The sequence below is a fragment of the Pseudophryne corroboree genome, chromosome 3 (genome assembly GCF_028390025.1).
Source record: "Pseudophryne corroboree isolate aPseCor3 chromosome 3, aPseCor3.hap2, whole genome shotgun sequence".
Classification (NCBI taxonomy): Eukaryota; Metazoa; Chordata; class Amphibia; order Anura; family Myobatrachidae; genus Pseudophryne; species Pseudophryne corroboree.
In genome coordinates this window covers 285,943,351-285,959,710 of record NC_086446.1, presented here as the reverse complement: position 1 = coordinate 285,959,710, position 16,360 = coordinate 285,943,351, and the positions used below count along the sequence as shown (strand labels likewise).

General features: G+C 44.2%; 1 protein-coding gene across 2 annotated transcripts in view; it reads right to left on the bottom strand.

Moving 5' to 3' along the window:
* Positions 1-409: 409 nt before the first annotated feature.
* The window catches only part of YTHDF1 (YTH N6-methyladenosine RNA binding protein F1), a 34,127-nt gene continuing 18,176 nt past the window's right edge, over positions 410-16,360 (bottom strand). For both annotated transcript variants that reach the window (XM_063959256.1, XM_063959257.1), the window contains exons 5-6: positions 13,675-13,737; positions 410-4,596 (exon numbers count right to left, since the gene is read on the bottom strand). In XM_063959256.1, coding sequence (XP_063815326.1) covers positions 13,705-13,737 — 33 coding nt within the window. In that variant the 3' untranslated portion in view covers positions 410-4,596; positions 13,675-13,704. The remainder of the gene's footprint in view (positions 4,597-13,674; positions 13,738-16,360) is intronic.

The window sequence follows — 16,360 nt, the reverse complement described above, 5'->3', positions numbered from 1 at the left end:
CCTGTGCAGGCCTGCCCTCTTATTATATTTTATTTATGGTTTCAAAAACAATAAAAACATATAACACCTTTCACCCCCCCTTCCAGGCTCATACTGCACAATTTTATGTAGGTTGTGTTATTGAATGTCTATGAACAGTTTCAACTACCAAGAAACAGCACAATCATTCAGCACCACCTACAGATGGTGTACTAATACTGCACCCCAGTTATTAAAAAACAACATTACATATATCTTACAGTACTGCATAAGCTGAAGAAAACATTACTTTCACTCACAAAACTATTACTTTAAAACAAAAAGAACATATCTACTCTAATCTGTTCTTTCTCAAGCATTGCAAAGTCCAGCTGCTGTCCTAGCATGGTCCCAAATAACACACCCACAGAAAAGTAAGACACTCCAGTCATGACATTATTGAATTTTTATTAGTCTAGACAAGCAGAGCAGAGTGGCCAGTGCGTGGGGCCGTCTGGAGACGCATAATGAGAATATGCAAGGAAAAAAAATGCGTATTGGATACATTCAGAATCAAACTCAGCCCCTAGACTGACCAGAAAGAGGGGAGCTGGGAGCACAGTCTGCTGTCCCATGGGGCTCCTCAATGCATGCAGGGACTAGAATTCAAACACCTCTAGGACACATAATAGGTCCCCAATGTGGTGAATGGAAAGAATAGGGAAGAAAAAAAATGATATGCAATGTTCACCAGACAAAGGGTTAAATGAGTCATTATAGTTAGAGCAGGACATAGTTGTAACAAGTGTCTATCATGGCAAAAAAAAAGAAGCAGTTCCTGCCACCATACATTCATATTAATCTTTGACACAAGCCACGTTACATTGTTCTCATTGATGTCACTGAATTATTAGCTGTAAAGTATTGATTACCACGGTAGGGACAGACTAATATCCGATGAAAGGGACAGAACCGCATAATTACAAACAATTCCTAAAGATTGGGGGGGGGGAGGGATTGTGAAAGAGCAGATTTTTCCTATTAAAAGATTATTTAAAATCTCCCTGCAAATGTGTACTGTATTACAGTCACCGTCTGTATCAGGTCTAAGCAGCCCATGGACAATAAGTTGTTGTGGAATTTCTATTCTCTCAAACACCATCACCCAGAGGCCATGATAATGTACTGCACCTAAATGCAAGTTTTGTAAACACACACATTCAGAATACGGAGCAGATTGAAACTAGCTTTATAAAGATATAAACCCTCTGCAATACAGGATTCCTTATATACAAAACAGAACTTACAGAAACTGGAGCAGTGAGTAGGGCTACACACACATCGGCATTTGTAATGGGTATTCATCGCACATTGAAATAATAAAGTAAAAACAGACACACACATACAAGGACTTTTTCTTTAACATGCATCAGGTAAGAATGGGAAGTTGTTATGATGCGTTACCATACACATGTGGAAAGATAACCACATCTCGTTATGCTTACAATGCACCCCCCAGAGATAAGGATATGTTTTAACTGTTAAAGGAAAACTTGAAAGCACCTAAATATAAATGGTCTCATTTAGTAACAGGATTTCTACTTTCCAACCCATTTATATGCACTTAATTAACTCCAGAACTGTAATGCCAGTGTGTATGTAGCCTAAAACCAGGCATACACTATACAATTATCTGTCAGATAATCTGTGGTTGGTATGAAAATCTGGTAATGGATGAGAGCAATTGATAATCTGCTACCAAACAGTGGAAAATGGACAAAACCTGTCCGTGATTTACCAATATGTATAAACCACAGTTTTTGTCCATGTTCCACTGTTTGGTAGCAAATGGTCGATTGTCAGTTGCTCTCATCCATTGCCAGGTTTTCATTCCAACCACAGATTATCTGCCAGATAATTGTATAGTATATGCCCAATTTAAGGTTCAGTATGTCGTCAGAGATTCATCAGGGATGATGTAAGGACATCCTAAAAGCCTCCACTGCTGACGTAGGTGGGCAGCCTCGGAGAGGTATAAATGCAGGGAGATATGAAGAATATGTGAAAAACCGAATAAGCCAAACCACAAAACTATGACATGTATGTATGCTCATATATAATGAGACATTACATACAGTAAAAGAACTGGACAGTCATAGACATCTGCTAATAAATATAGTGTGACCTGATGCGACATAACAGCTGCTATATATGTTTTTATTAGTAGCTCTTTGAACTACCTAATAGCTGATAAATATCAGCCGCTGTCAAGTTAGGTGAAAGGCCAACGTTCACAGCTCCCTCTGGTGGTGAGAAAGTTACAGAAAGTCCAATTAGGAGTTGCCTCATTCACACAGTGGAACTGCTACTTTTATACACAGACAAAAACTGAAGATTTTTTTTCTCCATGATTTAATAGCAGGAAAAAAGAAAGTTGGACTTAGAACATCATGGTGTTAGTATAGACCCCTGGAAAGGCTTCAGAGGGGAAAAGGGGGGTGGAATTGGTTATAATCTAGAGATATCTTGATCAATAACCAACACACTGGTCTTTACAGGAGTAACATGCAAACATCGTGGGCTCTCATGAAGCTATGATATGAAGAAAAGACAAGAGGAGCAGATGGCTGGTATATGTTAAAACTACACAAAATAAATATGGTGATTCTCCAAAAATAGAAGAAGCAAAAGTATGGGCCAGTTCAAGATATCACTCCGTGTCATAGGACACAATTCTAACATGTAATTAACACAGTTGATACATACAAAGGTGCAGGCTACAAATACACTAGGGTAAAACAAATTCAGATTTGTAAGCATGATAAATAATGGAAAATGCAATGTGTAAAGGAGATTTCCACCTCCAGATGCCTTCCATTTATTAGCATACCCCTGTAATTCCTATAACTTTTACTAAACATGTTGCTTTCTTCTGACTTTTCCAGCCATGTTTTTATATCAGCAGGCAAATAAAGCAAGCTGTCCCGAAATATGCCCCACAGCTGATCGCTGGTGAAGACTGTATTCATTGCAGAAAACACGGCTCTTATCCCAGGACAATAATAATGTGCTCAACCTCATGATATAAACAAAAGACTGAAAAACACAGGAGCTTGAAAGCAAGAAAAAAATACATTTAATAAAATTAAATGAGCACATGTATGTAACTAAAATTAATTTTGAAGGTGGAAACAACCTTTAATACATTGCAATATTTTTATTATTAAAAGCCACTATTGAGAAGTGTTTATTGGTTAATTATGTCTACTCAAACAGCAAAGCCTGCAGTGCATTGTCATAATTATGGCAGGAAGAGGGTTTGAGAACCTTGTGTTATACACAGTGGAGTGCAGTCTGCCAGTACTGAGGTGTGACTCCGTAAGTTGAATACTGTCTGCCCCCCTGAGTGGAGGTGACTGTAGATCATTTACCCTGGCCAGAGGTGCCATGACAGAATCCCATCCATACTATGATGAACTTACCTTCCCCTCAAGGCTACGGCAATTTACTGCCAAAGCCTCTGCCATGCACGTTCCCAGCTCACGTTACAGCACTCTGCACATCCTACAAGTTGGACTGTTATTTTAAAGAAACTGAGTGATAGATTTTGTCTACTCTAATAGGCCCTACACACTGGCCGATATTACTCAAAGATATGAACGATCTCGTTCATTATTGAACGAGATAACGTTCATATCTTTCAGTGTGGAGTCACCAGCGATGAACGATGGGCGGCCCCGCACTCGTTCATCGCTGGTTCCCCGTCGGCTGTGCATGCAGGCCAATATGGACGATCTCGTCCATATTTGCCTGCACTTCAATGGAGCCGGGTGACGGGGGGAGTGAAGAAACTTCACTCCCCCCGTCACTGCCCCCCCCGACGCCGGGTCGCCCGTCGGCCGTATCCGTCGTCGAGCAGCTCGGCGGCAGATCTTTATATGTATAGGGCCCATTATTCTAAATTAAAAAATAGTTATGCAGTGAATTAAAATGTGGGTTGGGGTTACCTCCGAAACACAACATAAAACTGGCATGTGAACAGACACTCCGAAGCAGATATGATTTAAATGACATTGATCATAGGATTTTGGAGGTACCTGGGAACACAGCACAATTTGTGTTCAACTTCACAGATTGTCACACTGATCATTGTGATGGGCAATTTACCCTTAAGTGGTAAAAATAAAAATTCTGTCCCATGAACACAATAATCTTTGGAGCTTGTCACCTTACTGGGTCAGTCTGAAATAAAGTAGTACTTTCTTATTTTCTTTTTTTTCTTCAGGGCATATAGAGAGCAGATGTTACATATGGAGCAGAGTACACTTATAAACTACAGGTGTATAATGATACAGGAAATACAAGCGGACTGGCCAAAACAAAAGATAAAGAAAATGAAATTTAGTAGTGGAAGGTGGCGGTTACGTTGTAGCCTGCATTAGAAGATACACAGACACTGAAAGATTCATTTCAGTCCCAAGCCTACAGGCTGCACCACAAAATGTCTATTTCTTGAGGTTCTTTTTTTTTTTTTTCACTTGCCAAAGTTACTTTTTTTTTTATTTTTTACTTTTTAAGATCAGTTCTAGTCAGAAAGATGAAGCGGTGTCCTTACGGTTTGCTTCGAGTCAGGCGTTCCTGTAATGAGACATACAATAAAAAAAGGTGGTAAACAATGGCGCCTCCACCTCTGAACAAGTTTATGGACTTCTCGCCCACTTCTCCCAGTTATAGCTCTGAACTGCCTAAATATACAAGATGCATGACATTTAGGCCCAAAGGCAACACCTGCAGATAGTAAGTTTTCAGTGATGGAGCCATTTTTAGGCAAATGGAGGCCAGACTTACCTTAAAAACGAATTGATAGCTAGAGGCTAGATCCAGGTATTGCATTTGCCCCTTTATCTACACTATAAGATGAAGCAACTAATTTATAAAACGCCTGGTGCCTACATAATGGGCTGACCCAATATGAGAATGCCTCCTGTCAATTCGCTATGAAACAGTCCCTCATGAATATTTGGTCATGACGTGCCTCGGTTAATTAAACGTTAAAAATGCATTTTTAAATGTTATTTCTCTGACGTCCTAGTGGATGCTGGGAACTCCGTAAGGACCATGGGGAATAGACGGGCTCCGCAGGAGACTGGGCACTCTAAAGAAAAGATTAGGTACTATCTGATGTGCACTGGCTCCTCCCTTTATGCCCCTCCTCCAGACCTCAGTTAGAATCTGTGCCCGGCCCGAGCTGTGTGCTCCTAGTGGGCTCTCCTGAGCTTACTAGTAAAGAAAGTATTTATTAGGTTTTTTTATTTTCAGTGAGCCTCTGCTGGCAACAGACTCACTGCTACGTGGGACTAAGGGGAGAGAAGCAAATCTACCTGCTTGCAGCTAGCTTGTACTTCTTAGGCTACTGGACACCATTAGCTCCAGAGGGTTCGAACACAGGCACCTGTCCTCGATCGTCCGTTCCCGGAGCTGCGCCGCCGTCCCCCTCGCAGAGCCAGAAGAACAGAAGCTTGAAGACGACGAAATCGGCGGCAGAAGACTCCTGTCTTCATTTAAGGTAGCGCACAGCACCGCAGCTGTGCGCCATTGCTCCCAGCACACTTACACACTCCGGTCACTGTAGGGTGCAGGGCGCTGGGGGGGGGCGCCCTGGGCAGCAATTAAAGTACCTTTTGGCAATAAAAATACATATATACAGTCTGGCACTGTATATATGTAAAAACCCCCGCCATTTTTTTTTACACAGAAAGCGGGACAGAAGCCCGCCACTGAGGGGGCGGGGCCTTCTTCCTCAGCACACCAGCGCCATTTTCTCTTCACAGCTCCGCTGGAAGCAGCTCCCCAGGCTCTCCCCTGCAGCATCCAGGTACAAGAAGGGTAAAAAAGAGAGGGGGGGCACATAAATTTAGGCGCAAATAAAACATATAAGGCAGCTATTGGGTAATCACTTATTATAAGTGAAAATCCCTGTGTTATATAGCGCTGTGGTGTATGCTGGCATACTCTCGCTCTGTCTCCCCAAAGGACTTTGTGGGGTCCTGTCCTCAGTCTGAGCATTCCCTGTGTGTGTGCGGTGTGTCGGTACGGCTGTGTCGACATGTTTGATGAGGAGTGTTACGTGGAGGCGGAGCAAGGGCAGATAAGTGTGGGGTCGCCCCCGTCGGGGCCGACACCTGATTGGATGGATATGTGGAAGGTCTTAAATGACAATGTAAGCTCCATACATAAAAGGTTTGATGACGCTGCAGCCTTGGGACAGCCGGGGTCTCAGCCCGCGCCTGCCCAGGCGACTCAGAAACCGTCAGGGGCTCATAAACGCCCTCTATCTCAGATGGTTGACACAGATGTCGACACGGAGTCCGACTCTAGTGTCGACGATGATGAGGCACATTTACAGTCTAAAATGACCAAGGCCATCCGATACATGATTATTGCAATGAAAGATGTATTACACATTTCTGAGATTAACCCTGTTAATACCAAGAGGGTTTATATGTTTGGGGAGAAAAAGCAGCCAGTGACTTTTCCCCCATCTGATGAATTAAATGAATTATGTGAAGAAGCGTGGAGTTCCCCTGATAAGAAACTAGTGATTTCTAAGAGGTTACTGATGGCGTACCCTTTCCCACCAACGGACAGGTTACGTTGTGAAACATCCCCTAGGGTGGACAAGGCGCTGACACGCTTATCTAAAAAGGTGGCCCTGCCGTCTCAGGATACGGCCGCCCTAAAGGAGCCTGCGGATAGAAAGCAGGAAGCTATCCTGAAGTCAGTGTATACACACTCTAGTACTCTACTGAGACCTGCTATTGCTTCATCCTGGATGTGTAGTGCTGTAGCAGCATGGACAGATACTCTGTCAGACGACATAGATTCCCTCGACAGGGATACTGTTTTGCTAACCCTGGGCCATATAAAAGACGTCGTCTTATATATGCGGGATGCTCAGAGGGACATTTGCCTGCTGGGCTCTAGAATTAATGCTATGTCCATTTCTGCCAGGAGGGTCTTATGGACTCGGCAATGGACAGGAGATGCTGATTCTAAAAAACACATGGAGGTTTTGCCTTATAAGGGTGAGGAATTGTTTGGGGACGGTCTATCGGACCTCGTGTCCACAGCGACAGCTGGAAAGTCGACTTTCTTGCCTCAGGTTTCCTCACAGCCTAAGAAAGCACCGTATTATCAAATGCAGTCCTTTCGTTCTCAGAAAGGCAAGAGGGTCAGGGGCGCATCCTTTCTTGCCAGAGGCAGGGGTAGAGGTAAAAAGCTGCACCATGCAGCCAGTTCCCAGGAACAAAAGTCCTCCCCTGCTTCCACTAAGTCCACCGCATGACGTTGGGGCTCCACAGGCGGAGCCAGGTGCGGTGGGGGCGCGTCTCCGAAACTTCAGCAACCAGTGGGTTCGCTCACAGGTTGATTCCTACGACGCGTCTGCTTTTCCTGGGCATGATTCTGGACACAGAACAGAAGAAGGTGTTTCTCCCGGTGGAGAAGGCCCAGGAATTAGCATCTTTGGTCAGGGACCTCCTGAAACCAAAACAGGTATCAGTGCATCACTGCACGCGAGTCCTGGGAAAGATGGTGGCTTCATACGAAGCCATTCCCTTCGGCAGGTTCCATGCAAGGATCTTTCAGTGGGATCTGTTGGACAAGTGGTCCGGATCGCATCTTCAGATGCATCGGCTGATCACCCTGTCCCCAAGGGCCAGGGTGTCTTCTGTGGTGGCTGCAGAGTGCTCACCTTCTCGAGGGCCGCAGGTTCGGCATACAGGACTGGGTCCTGGTGACCACGGATGCAAGCCTCCGAGGATGGGGGGCAGTCACTCAGGGAAGAAACTTCCAAGGGCTGTGGTCAAGTCTGGAGACTTCTCTACACATAAATATACTGGAACTAAGGGCCATTTACAACGCCCTGAGTCAAGCAGAGCCCCTGCTTCGAAACCGGCCAGTGCTGATTCAGTCAGACAACATCACGGCGGTCGCCCATGTAAACCGCCAGGGCGGCACAAGAAGCAGGATGGCAATGGCGGAAGCCACAAAGATTCTTCGGTGGGCGGAGAATCACGTGCAAGCACTGTCAGCAGTGTTCATTCCGGGAGAGGACAACTGGGAAGCAGACTTCCTCAGCAGACACGACCTCCACCCGGGAGAGTGGGGACTTCATCAAGAAGTCTTCACACAGATTGCAAAGCGATGGGAACTGCCACAGGTGGACAGGATGGCGTCCCGCCTCAATAAAAAGCTAAAAAGATATTGCACCAGGTCAAGGGACCCTCAGGCGATAGCTGTGGACGCCCTAGTGACACCGTGGGTGTACCAGTCGGTATATGTGTTTCCTCCTCTACCTCTCATACCCAAGGTACTGAGAATAGTAAGAAAGAGAGGAATAAGAACAATACTCATTGTTCCGGATTGGCCAAGAAGGACTTGGTACCCGAAACTGCAAGAAATGCGCACAGAGGACCCATGGCCTCTGCCTCTCAGACAGGACCTGCTGCAACAAGGGCCCTGTCTGTTCCAAGACTTACCGCGGCTGCGTTTGACGGCATGGCGGTTGAACGCCGGATCCTAGCGGAAAAAGGCATTCCGGATGAAGTTATTCCTACGCTGATAAAGGCTAGGAAGGACGTGACAGCAAAGCATTATCACCGTATATGGCGAAAATATGTTGCTTGGTGTGAGACCAGGACGGCCCCTACAGAGGAATTCCAGCTGGGTCGATTCCTGCACTTCCTACAGTCAGGGGTGACCATGGGCCTAAAATTGGGGTCCATAAAGGTCCAGATTTCGGCCCTATCCATTTTCTTTCAAAAAGAACTGGCTTCACTGCCTGAGGTTCAGACGTTTGTTAAGGGAGTGCTGCATATTCAGCCCCCTTTTGTGCCACCAGTGGCACCCTGGGATCTTAACGTTGTGTTGGATTTCCTGAAATCCCACTGGTTTGAGCCACTTAAGACCGTGGAACTAAAATATCTCACGTGGAAAGTGGTCGTGCTGTTGGCCTTAGCATCGGCTAGGCGTGTGTCGGAATTGGCGGCTTTGTCATGTAAAAGCCCATATCTGATCTTCCATATGGACAGGGCAGAATTGAGGACTCGTCCCCAATTTCTCCCAAAGGTGGTATCATCGTTTCATTTGAACCAACCTATTGTGGTGCCTGCGGCTACTCGGGACTTGGAGGACTCCAAGTTGCTGGACGTAGTCAGGGCTTTGAAAATATGTTTCCAGAACGGCTGGAGTCAGGAAGACTGACTCGCTGTTTATCCTGCATGCACCCAACAAGCTGGGTGCTCCTGCTTCAAAGCAAACTATTGCTCGCTGGATCTGTAGCACGATTCAGCTGGCTCATTCTGCGGCTGGATTGCCGCATCCAAAATCAGTAAAAGCCCATTACACAAGGAAGGTGGGCTCTTCTTGGGTGGCTGCCCGAGGGGTCTCGGCTTTACAGCTTTGCCGAGCGGCTACTTGGTCGGGTTCAAACACCTTTGCAAAGTTCTACAAGTTTGATACCCTGGCTGAGGAGGACCTTGTGTTTGCTCATTCGGTGCTGCAGAGTCATCCGCACTCTCCCGCCCGTTTGGGAGCTTTGGTATAATCCCCATGGTCCTTACGGAGTTCCCAGCATCCACTAGGACGTCAGAGAAAATAAGAATTTACTCACCGGTAATTCTATTTCTTGTAGTCCGTAGTGGATGCTGGGCGCCCGTCCCAAGTGCGGACTTTCTGCAATACGTGTATATAGTTATTGCTTAATTAAGGGTTTTTGTTATGAGCCATCAGTTGAGTGAGGCTCAGTTGTTGTTCATACTGTTAACTGGGTAAGGTTATCACAAGTTGTACGGTGTGATTGGTGTGGCTGGTATGAGTCTTACCCTGGATTCCAAAAATCCTTTCCTTGTAATGTCAGCTCTTCCGGGCACAGTTTCCCTAACTGAGGTCTGGAGGAGGGGCATAGAGGGAGGAGCCAGTGCACACCAGATAGTACCTAATATTTTCTTTAGAGTGCCCAGTCTCCTGCGGAGCCCGTCTATTCCCCATGGTCCTTACGGAGTTCCCAGCATCCACTACGGACTACGAGAAATAGAATTACCGGTGAGTAAATTCTTATTTTTATAAACGTCAGTTTGCACTGTAGGCATACTGCCTCATTAAATATGTTCTGTCACTTACACATGGTGCGTGCTATTTTGTTATATGAACATACAGAGTATCCAGAAAGTTTTCACAGCATTTCACTTTTTCCACATTTTCTTATTTTACAGCCTTATTCCAAAATGGAATAAATATATATTTTTTCCTTCAAAATTCTACACACAATATCCCATAATGACAACATGAAAAAAAAGTTTTTTGAGATTTTTGCAATTTATTAAAAATAAAAAAACTAAGAAATCACATGTACATAAGTATTCACAGCCTTTGCCATGAAGCTCAAAATTGAGCTCAGGTGGATCCTGTTTCCACTATTCATCCTCGAGGTGTTCCTACAGCTTAATTGGGAGTCCACCTGTGGTAAAGTCAGTTGATTGGACATGATTTAGAAAGGCACACACTTGTCTATATAAGGTCCCACACTTGACAAAGCATGTGTGAGCACAAACCAAGCATGAAGTCAAAGGAATTGTCTGTAGACCTCCGAGACAGGATTGTCTTGAGGCACAAATGTGGGGAAGGGTATAGAAAAATGTAAATGGAAGAAGTTCAGAACAACCAGGACTCTTCCTAGAGCTGGCCGGCCGTCTAAACTCAGCGATCGGGGGAGAAGGGCCCTAGTCAGGGAGGTGACCAAAAATCCAATGGTCACACTGTCAGAGCTTCAGCATTCCTCTGTGGAGACAAAGGAGAACCTTTCAGAAGGACAACCATCACTGCAGCAATCCACCAATCAGGTCTGTATGGTAGAGTGGCCAGATGGAAGCCACTCCTTAGTAAAAAGCACATGGCAGCCTGGAGTTTGCCTAAATGCACCTGAAGGACTCTGACCATTAGAAACAAAATTCTCTGGTCTAAAGAGACAAAGATTGAACTCTTTGGCGTGAATGCCAGGCGTCATGTTTGGAGGAAACCAGGCACCGCTCATCACCAGGCCAATACCATCCCTACAGTAAAGCATGGTGGTGGCAGCATCATGCTGTGGGGATGTTTTTCAGCGGCAGGAACTAGAGACTAGTCAGGAGAGAGGGAAAGATGAATGTAGCAATGTACAGAGACATCCTGGATGAAAACCTGCTCCATAACGTTCCTGGCCTCAGACCGAGGCAACGGTTCGTCTTTCAGCAGGACAACGACCCTAAGCACACATCCAAGATATCAAAGGAGTGGCTTCGGGACAATTCTGTGAATGTCCTTGAGTGGCCCAGCAAGAGCCCAGACTTAAGTCCGACTGAACATCTCTGGAGAGATCTGAAAATGGCTGTGCACCAACGCTTCCCATCCAACCTGATGGAGCTTGAGGCTGTAATTGCTGCCAAAGGTGCATCAACAAAGCATTTAGCAAAGGATGTGAATAAATACTTATGTACATGTAATTTCTTAGTGTATTTTTAATAAATTTGCAAAAATCTCAAAAAAACTTTTTTCACTTTGTCATTATGGGGTATTGTATGTAGAATTTTGAGGGAACAATTAATTTATTCCATATTGGAATAAGGCTGTAACATAACAAAATGTGGAAAAAGTGAAGCGCTGTGAATACTTTCTGGATGCACTGTAATGGCAAGCTATCAATCCACTCAGAAATGGAAACATCAGTGAGATTAGGCGCTGCGGAAATGATGTGGCTCCATATTAATGAAAATAAAATGTTGGCGCTTGAATAGAACTGACAGACCGAATGCCCAGTGCAGAGTTGGACAGAAATGAAACCTGATTCAGAAATGTACGCAAACCCGATTTCTTTGAAGTTGGCGTTCTACAAACGCATTTACATCTTGCAATGGCAGTTGCTGGAAGGATTTATTTGTAAGGAGATTTACTGTTTGGGGGAGGTATCCGGGAGTGGAGTCAAAAATTCAGATGTGCTGCTATCGCTTTAGGAGCATGTTTGCATCTCCGGCATGTTACTTCCTGCAGCCATGCTGCATGACCATAGGGGCAACACCAGAGGTTCACACATTTTTTCACATCATGGCGCCAATACAACAAAAGTTTCTTTTTGAGAAATTTAGAAAGAAAAAAACATTTAAATTAGGCTAAATTTTCAGGTGAGGGACAAGATTTGCTTCTGTTTGTCCACATCTTTTAGGATTGGCAGCCACTAGCACTGGTTTTGTCTATTACATTGACCAGAAATTATTTGTATTGGGCCTGGTTCCCCAATCCCAGGCACACCAGCAAGTGTCCCGAGGCACCCCAGGGTGTTTAGGCACAGTTTGAGAACCACTGGGCTACACAGAACCTGGATAATAGACTCTTCTGCTACCGATACTGAGTTTTTGTTTACAGCAATTGGGTTTTACAAAGCTGCAGGTGGGTGTCCCAATACAAATACAAACAGCTGCAACATTTGCATATTTTGCAGAGCTGCTGCGTACAAATTCACAGCTGTGAATGCATTTGCGTACAACTGTGTATCAGGCCCTTAGCGTGCATTTGCACCAGCCCTATACTAGGTGTAGCCCATTTGCCTGGAAACGGCCCTTAATTACACTTATGTCCAGCTCTTCAGCGTCCACGGTTGTCTATGTGAAAAAGCTCCCAGGTACGGTCTTGCATACACTCAACTCCAGATAATACGTGGAACGGAAACACACAAGATATGATCCACCAACGGGCATGCATTCAACTCTGCATCAGGCCCCGAATGTTAGTTCAGACCACAGATCAGCTGCCTCCCATGTACAGTATATGTATATGACTAACCCATATTAAAGCGTGTGTGACCTACACACAGTGGAGGCAGCCATTTTGTGGAAAGAAGCAATAGCAATTTGAATGCAGCCTGTCGATTCATTTAGAAGACCTCATTGAAGGATGATTGCCAAACATTGAGGCAACCCTCATAACGGCTGCTTGCACTGTGTGTGGGTGGGCACACACTTTAAAAAGCTACTCCAAATTGGAGAAAGCCCAAAAGGTACTTATTGGAAGAGGTGCCCCTGAAAAATAGAAGGTTGGCAAGACATTAAGGCTACGTACACCCTGCCTGTGGTAAATGCAATGAGATGCTATGAACAGGTCTTTACGGACACGTTTCAATATTCGTTAGACTTGATCACGACGACAACTTCCTGTTTTGTCACAGATATATATTTAATATATGTGAAGGCATAGCTTACCGCATAATACATTCATGCACATATGCAATGCAGGGTTATATGTATATGCATTTTTCGGGTGTGGGATGGCTGACCGACAGGAGAAAGGCGGTCAGCATACCGACGCCGGTATCCGCGGGGTGGGGCGAGTGCAAGCCCCTTGCGGGCTCGGTGGCGACCTGCAGTTGCCATGGGTTCTGTTCCCACTCTATGGGTGTCGTGGACACCCAGGAGTGGAAATAGTCCCTGTTGGTCAGCATAGCGACCGTTGGGATAGTGAGGGCGCGGTCATTTGACCGCCGGTCACATGAATACCACCCGCATTTTTCTTGTGTCTTAACATACAATAAAAGGGACTGCAGATGTCAGAGTGATCGTAGCCTTAAGTCAATAGAAAATACAATCCCTAATTTGTCTTTACAGCATGCTTTTTTTGTTAATGATTTACCTTTTGTACAAGTCTTCTCCCTCTCTTTTGCTAGCAGTTCCTCTCTCTGATGCCACTGCCATTCTATGCAAATGAAGGGGAGAAGACAGATTGAGTAGGATTCCTGACATATTAAAAATTAAGCAATTTTATCAATTGCATGCAAAAGAAAACTTCTCCAACAATCAATTAGATAATATTTTTATGCCATGTTTACTGATGGCCATTTGATTTAATGTGTGTGTCACTATTACACCTGGGATAAGAATACAACAAAGTGTATTGTACAAATGTTTGAAAAAGATTTGGAAATAAAATGTATATTTGGATATCAACTGCATCAATAAAGGACTATACAACTGTATTCACAATTCATAAACACTGGTGGGTAATCTGTAAAGCCAACTTAATATACCACGATCTGGGTGTTTGGGTCATTTACAGAACAGTAGAGCAAATATCTTCAAAATAAAAAAAGGAGTGTCATATTAACGCTTTACAATAATGGTTATATCATATGTATAACACAATGCACAGTTCTGTGTATTTATAATAATGGATGTCAATACTATACAGCAGGGGTTCCCAACAAGGTCCTCAAGGCACACTAAGGGTGCCCACAAACAGCATGATATAGCTGCAGATCCGACAGCTATATTGTTCCGTGTGTAGGCATGATATCGTCCATTGCGCGCACCCGTGGGGTCGTCTGCCTGCATCGCTGATCTTTCAGCCTGCTCAAAAGATCAGAGATACAGGTGGGCAATCCCATGCTGCGTTATGCGTAAGAGGGCTGGCAAAGCGGGCGGACACCGGATCGCCCCGTGTGTGGTGACTGCCCGATATATCAGCCCTCGGACGCTCAGTGACATCGGCCGCACACGTTGCCTCGTGTGTGGCCACCCTAACAGTCCTGCTATACGGAAATCCATACTTGAGCACAGGTGACTCATCAGTACCTCAGTTATTTTTATTTAACCATCTGTGATCCAGCATGGATATCACTAAAACCTGGACTGTTTTAGTGTGAATTGAGACAGAGTTTGGGAAGCACTGCTATACGTGTTAGTTTAACCAGGCATATTTGGATAAAGCCAGGAACAGCAGACTAACTGAATGCCCAGGGTGCAGTCTTGCGTATAAATAGAACCCAATAAGATTTTATTTGCTGCCATTTTGGTGTTGCATTTCCATTTGGATTACTCTTGTTACTTCTAATAGACATCAGGCAATCACATAATAAAATTTTAAAAAAATTAGGTTAGGATCGCCAACACAGTTTTTAGAGATAATTGGATTACACTGCATCATTATTTTTCAGTGCCACGCCAGAATTGCAGATTTCTCTTTTCTATGGTTTTAGACACACAATAAAAAGATGTTGCAGGATCTTCTTGCAATCAGTGAACAGGATACCATACAGTAATTATAAAGCTGCTGCACCATCAATCCTACTAAGAGTGGAAGTAACATTAGACATAATGGTTGAGGACCTGTTAGAAATATAGATGCCGACACAGGTTGATTGTGGGAGTAGTCATGAAGAAACAACACCTAAAACAGTTCATTACAGAGGACAAATTCTTTAAAAACACAAACGCATATTAGGTTCCAAATCTCAGCCATTTTTATACTCCCCATGCCACCGACAAGGTCACCCAGGTGGGGATCCGACAACCCAAATAACCACTCTAGAGCATAAAGCAGAACCTCCACTTCGGAACGCTATATTAGGTGGTGATTTATTTTGCTGAAGTGAAAACTTGCTGAACAGTGCATTCACTGCAATTCACGGTATGCCAGCTGCACTGAGAATGTGGCTACCCATACACATTTATCACTGTGGCAAACCATAACCCTTATTCATATATGCAATCAAGGTGCGAAAGAGTACCTCATTTCCTGTGCTGAGAGCATATGTTACATACCTCAGGCAAATCCATAAATGGTCAGTGTAGAGAAAGTGTGTAATTGTCTGATGAAAACCTCAGGTGGGACCAATTATAAAAACAATTGGCACACACACACACACACACACAACGAGCATTTTCAATAACAAGCATGATGTACAAGTAGCAGACAAAAGAAACACACAAATGCGAGGTTACATAATAGGGCATGAATCCACCATCTCTATAGCCTGACAGCGTTTATGTGCCATGGTATTAGGCTGCTGATGCCTGGAAGTGTGGATGTGGGACTATTCTTCCACAAGAACGTCACCCAGCTTCATTTTGAGGCATCATTGTAGCATTCAACTAAAACACTTAGTTTGGGACTAACACAATTTATATTTAAGGCATCACAACATTCTTCAGTAGGCAAAATAGGCATACCAGCATGTAAAAATGTAGTGGTACAACAAGCAAAGGAAAAATGCAGAACATTTAAGAAACAGGAAAAAAAAATTAATTATGTGAAAAAGAAAAATAACACGTAACATGTAAGACATAAAATAGGCAAGGTACAGGAAAACCGTAAAGGCAAGTATATACAGGTGGCATGACAATACTATACAGCAGGGGTTCCAATCCACGGTCCACAGAGAACATCAGAATAATGGGGGTCATTCCAAGTTGATCGCAGCAGGACATTTTTTAGCAGTTGGGCAAAACCATGTGCACTGCAGGGGAGGCAGATATAACATTTGCAGAGAGAGATAGATTTGGGTGTGGTGTGTTCAATCTGCAATCTAATTTGCAGTGTA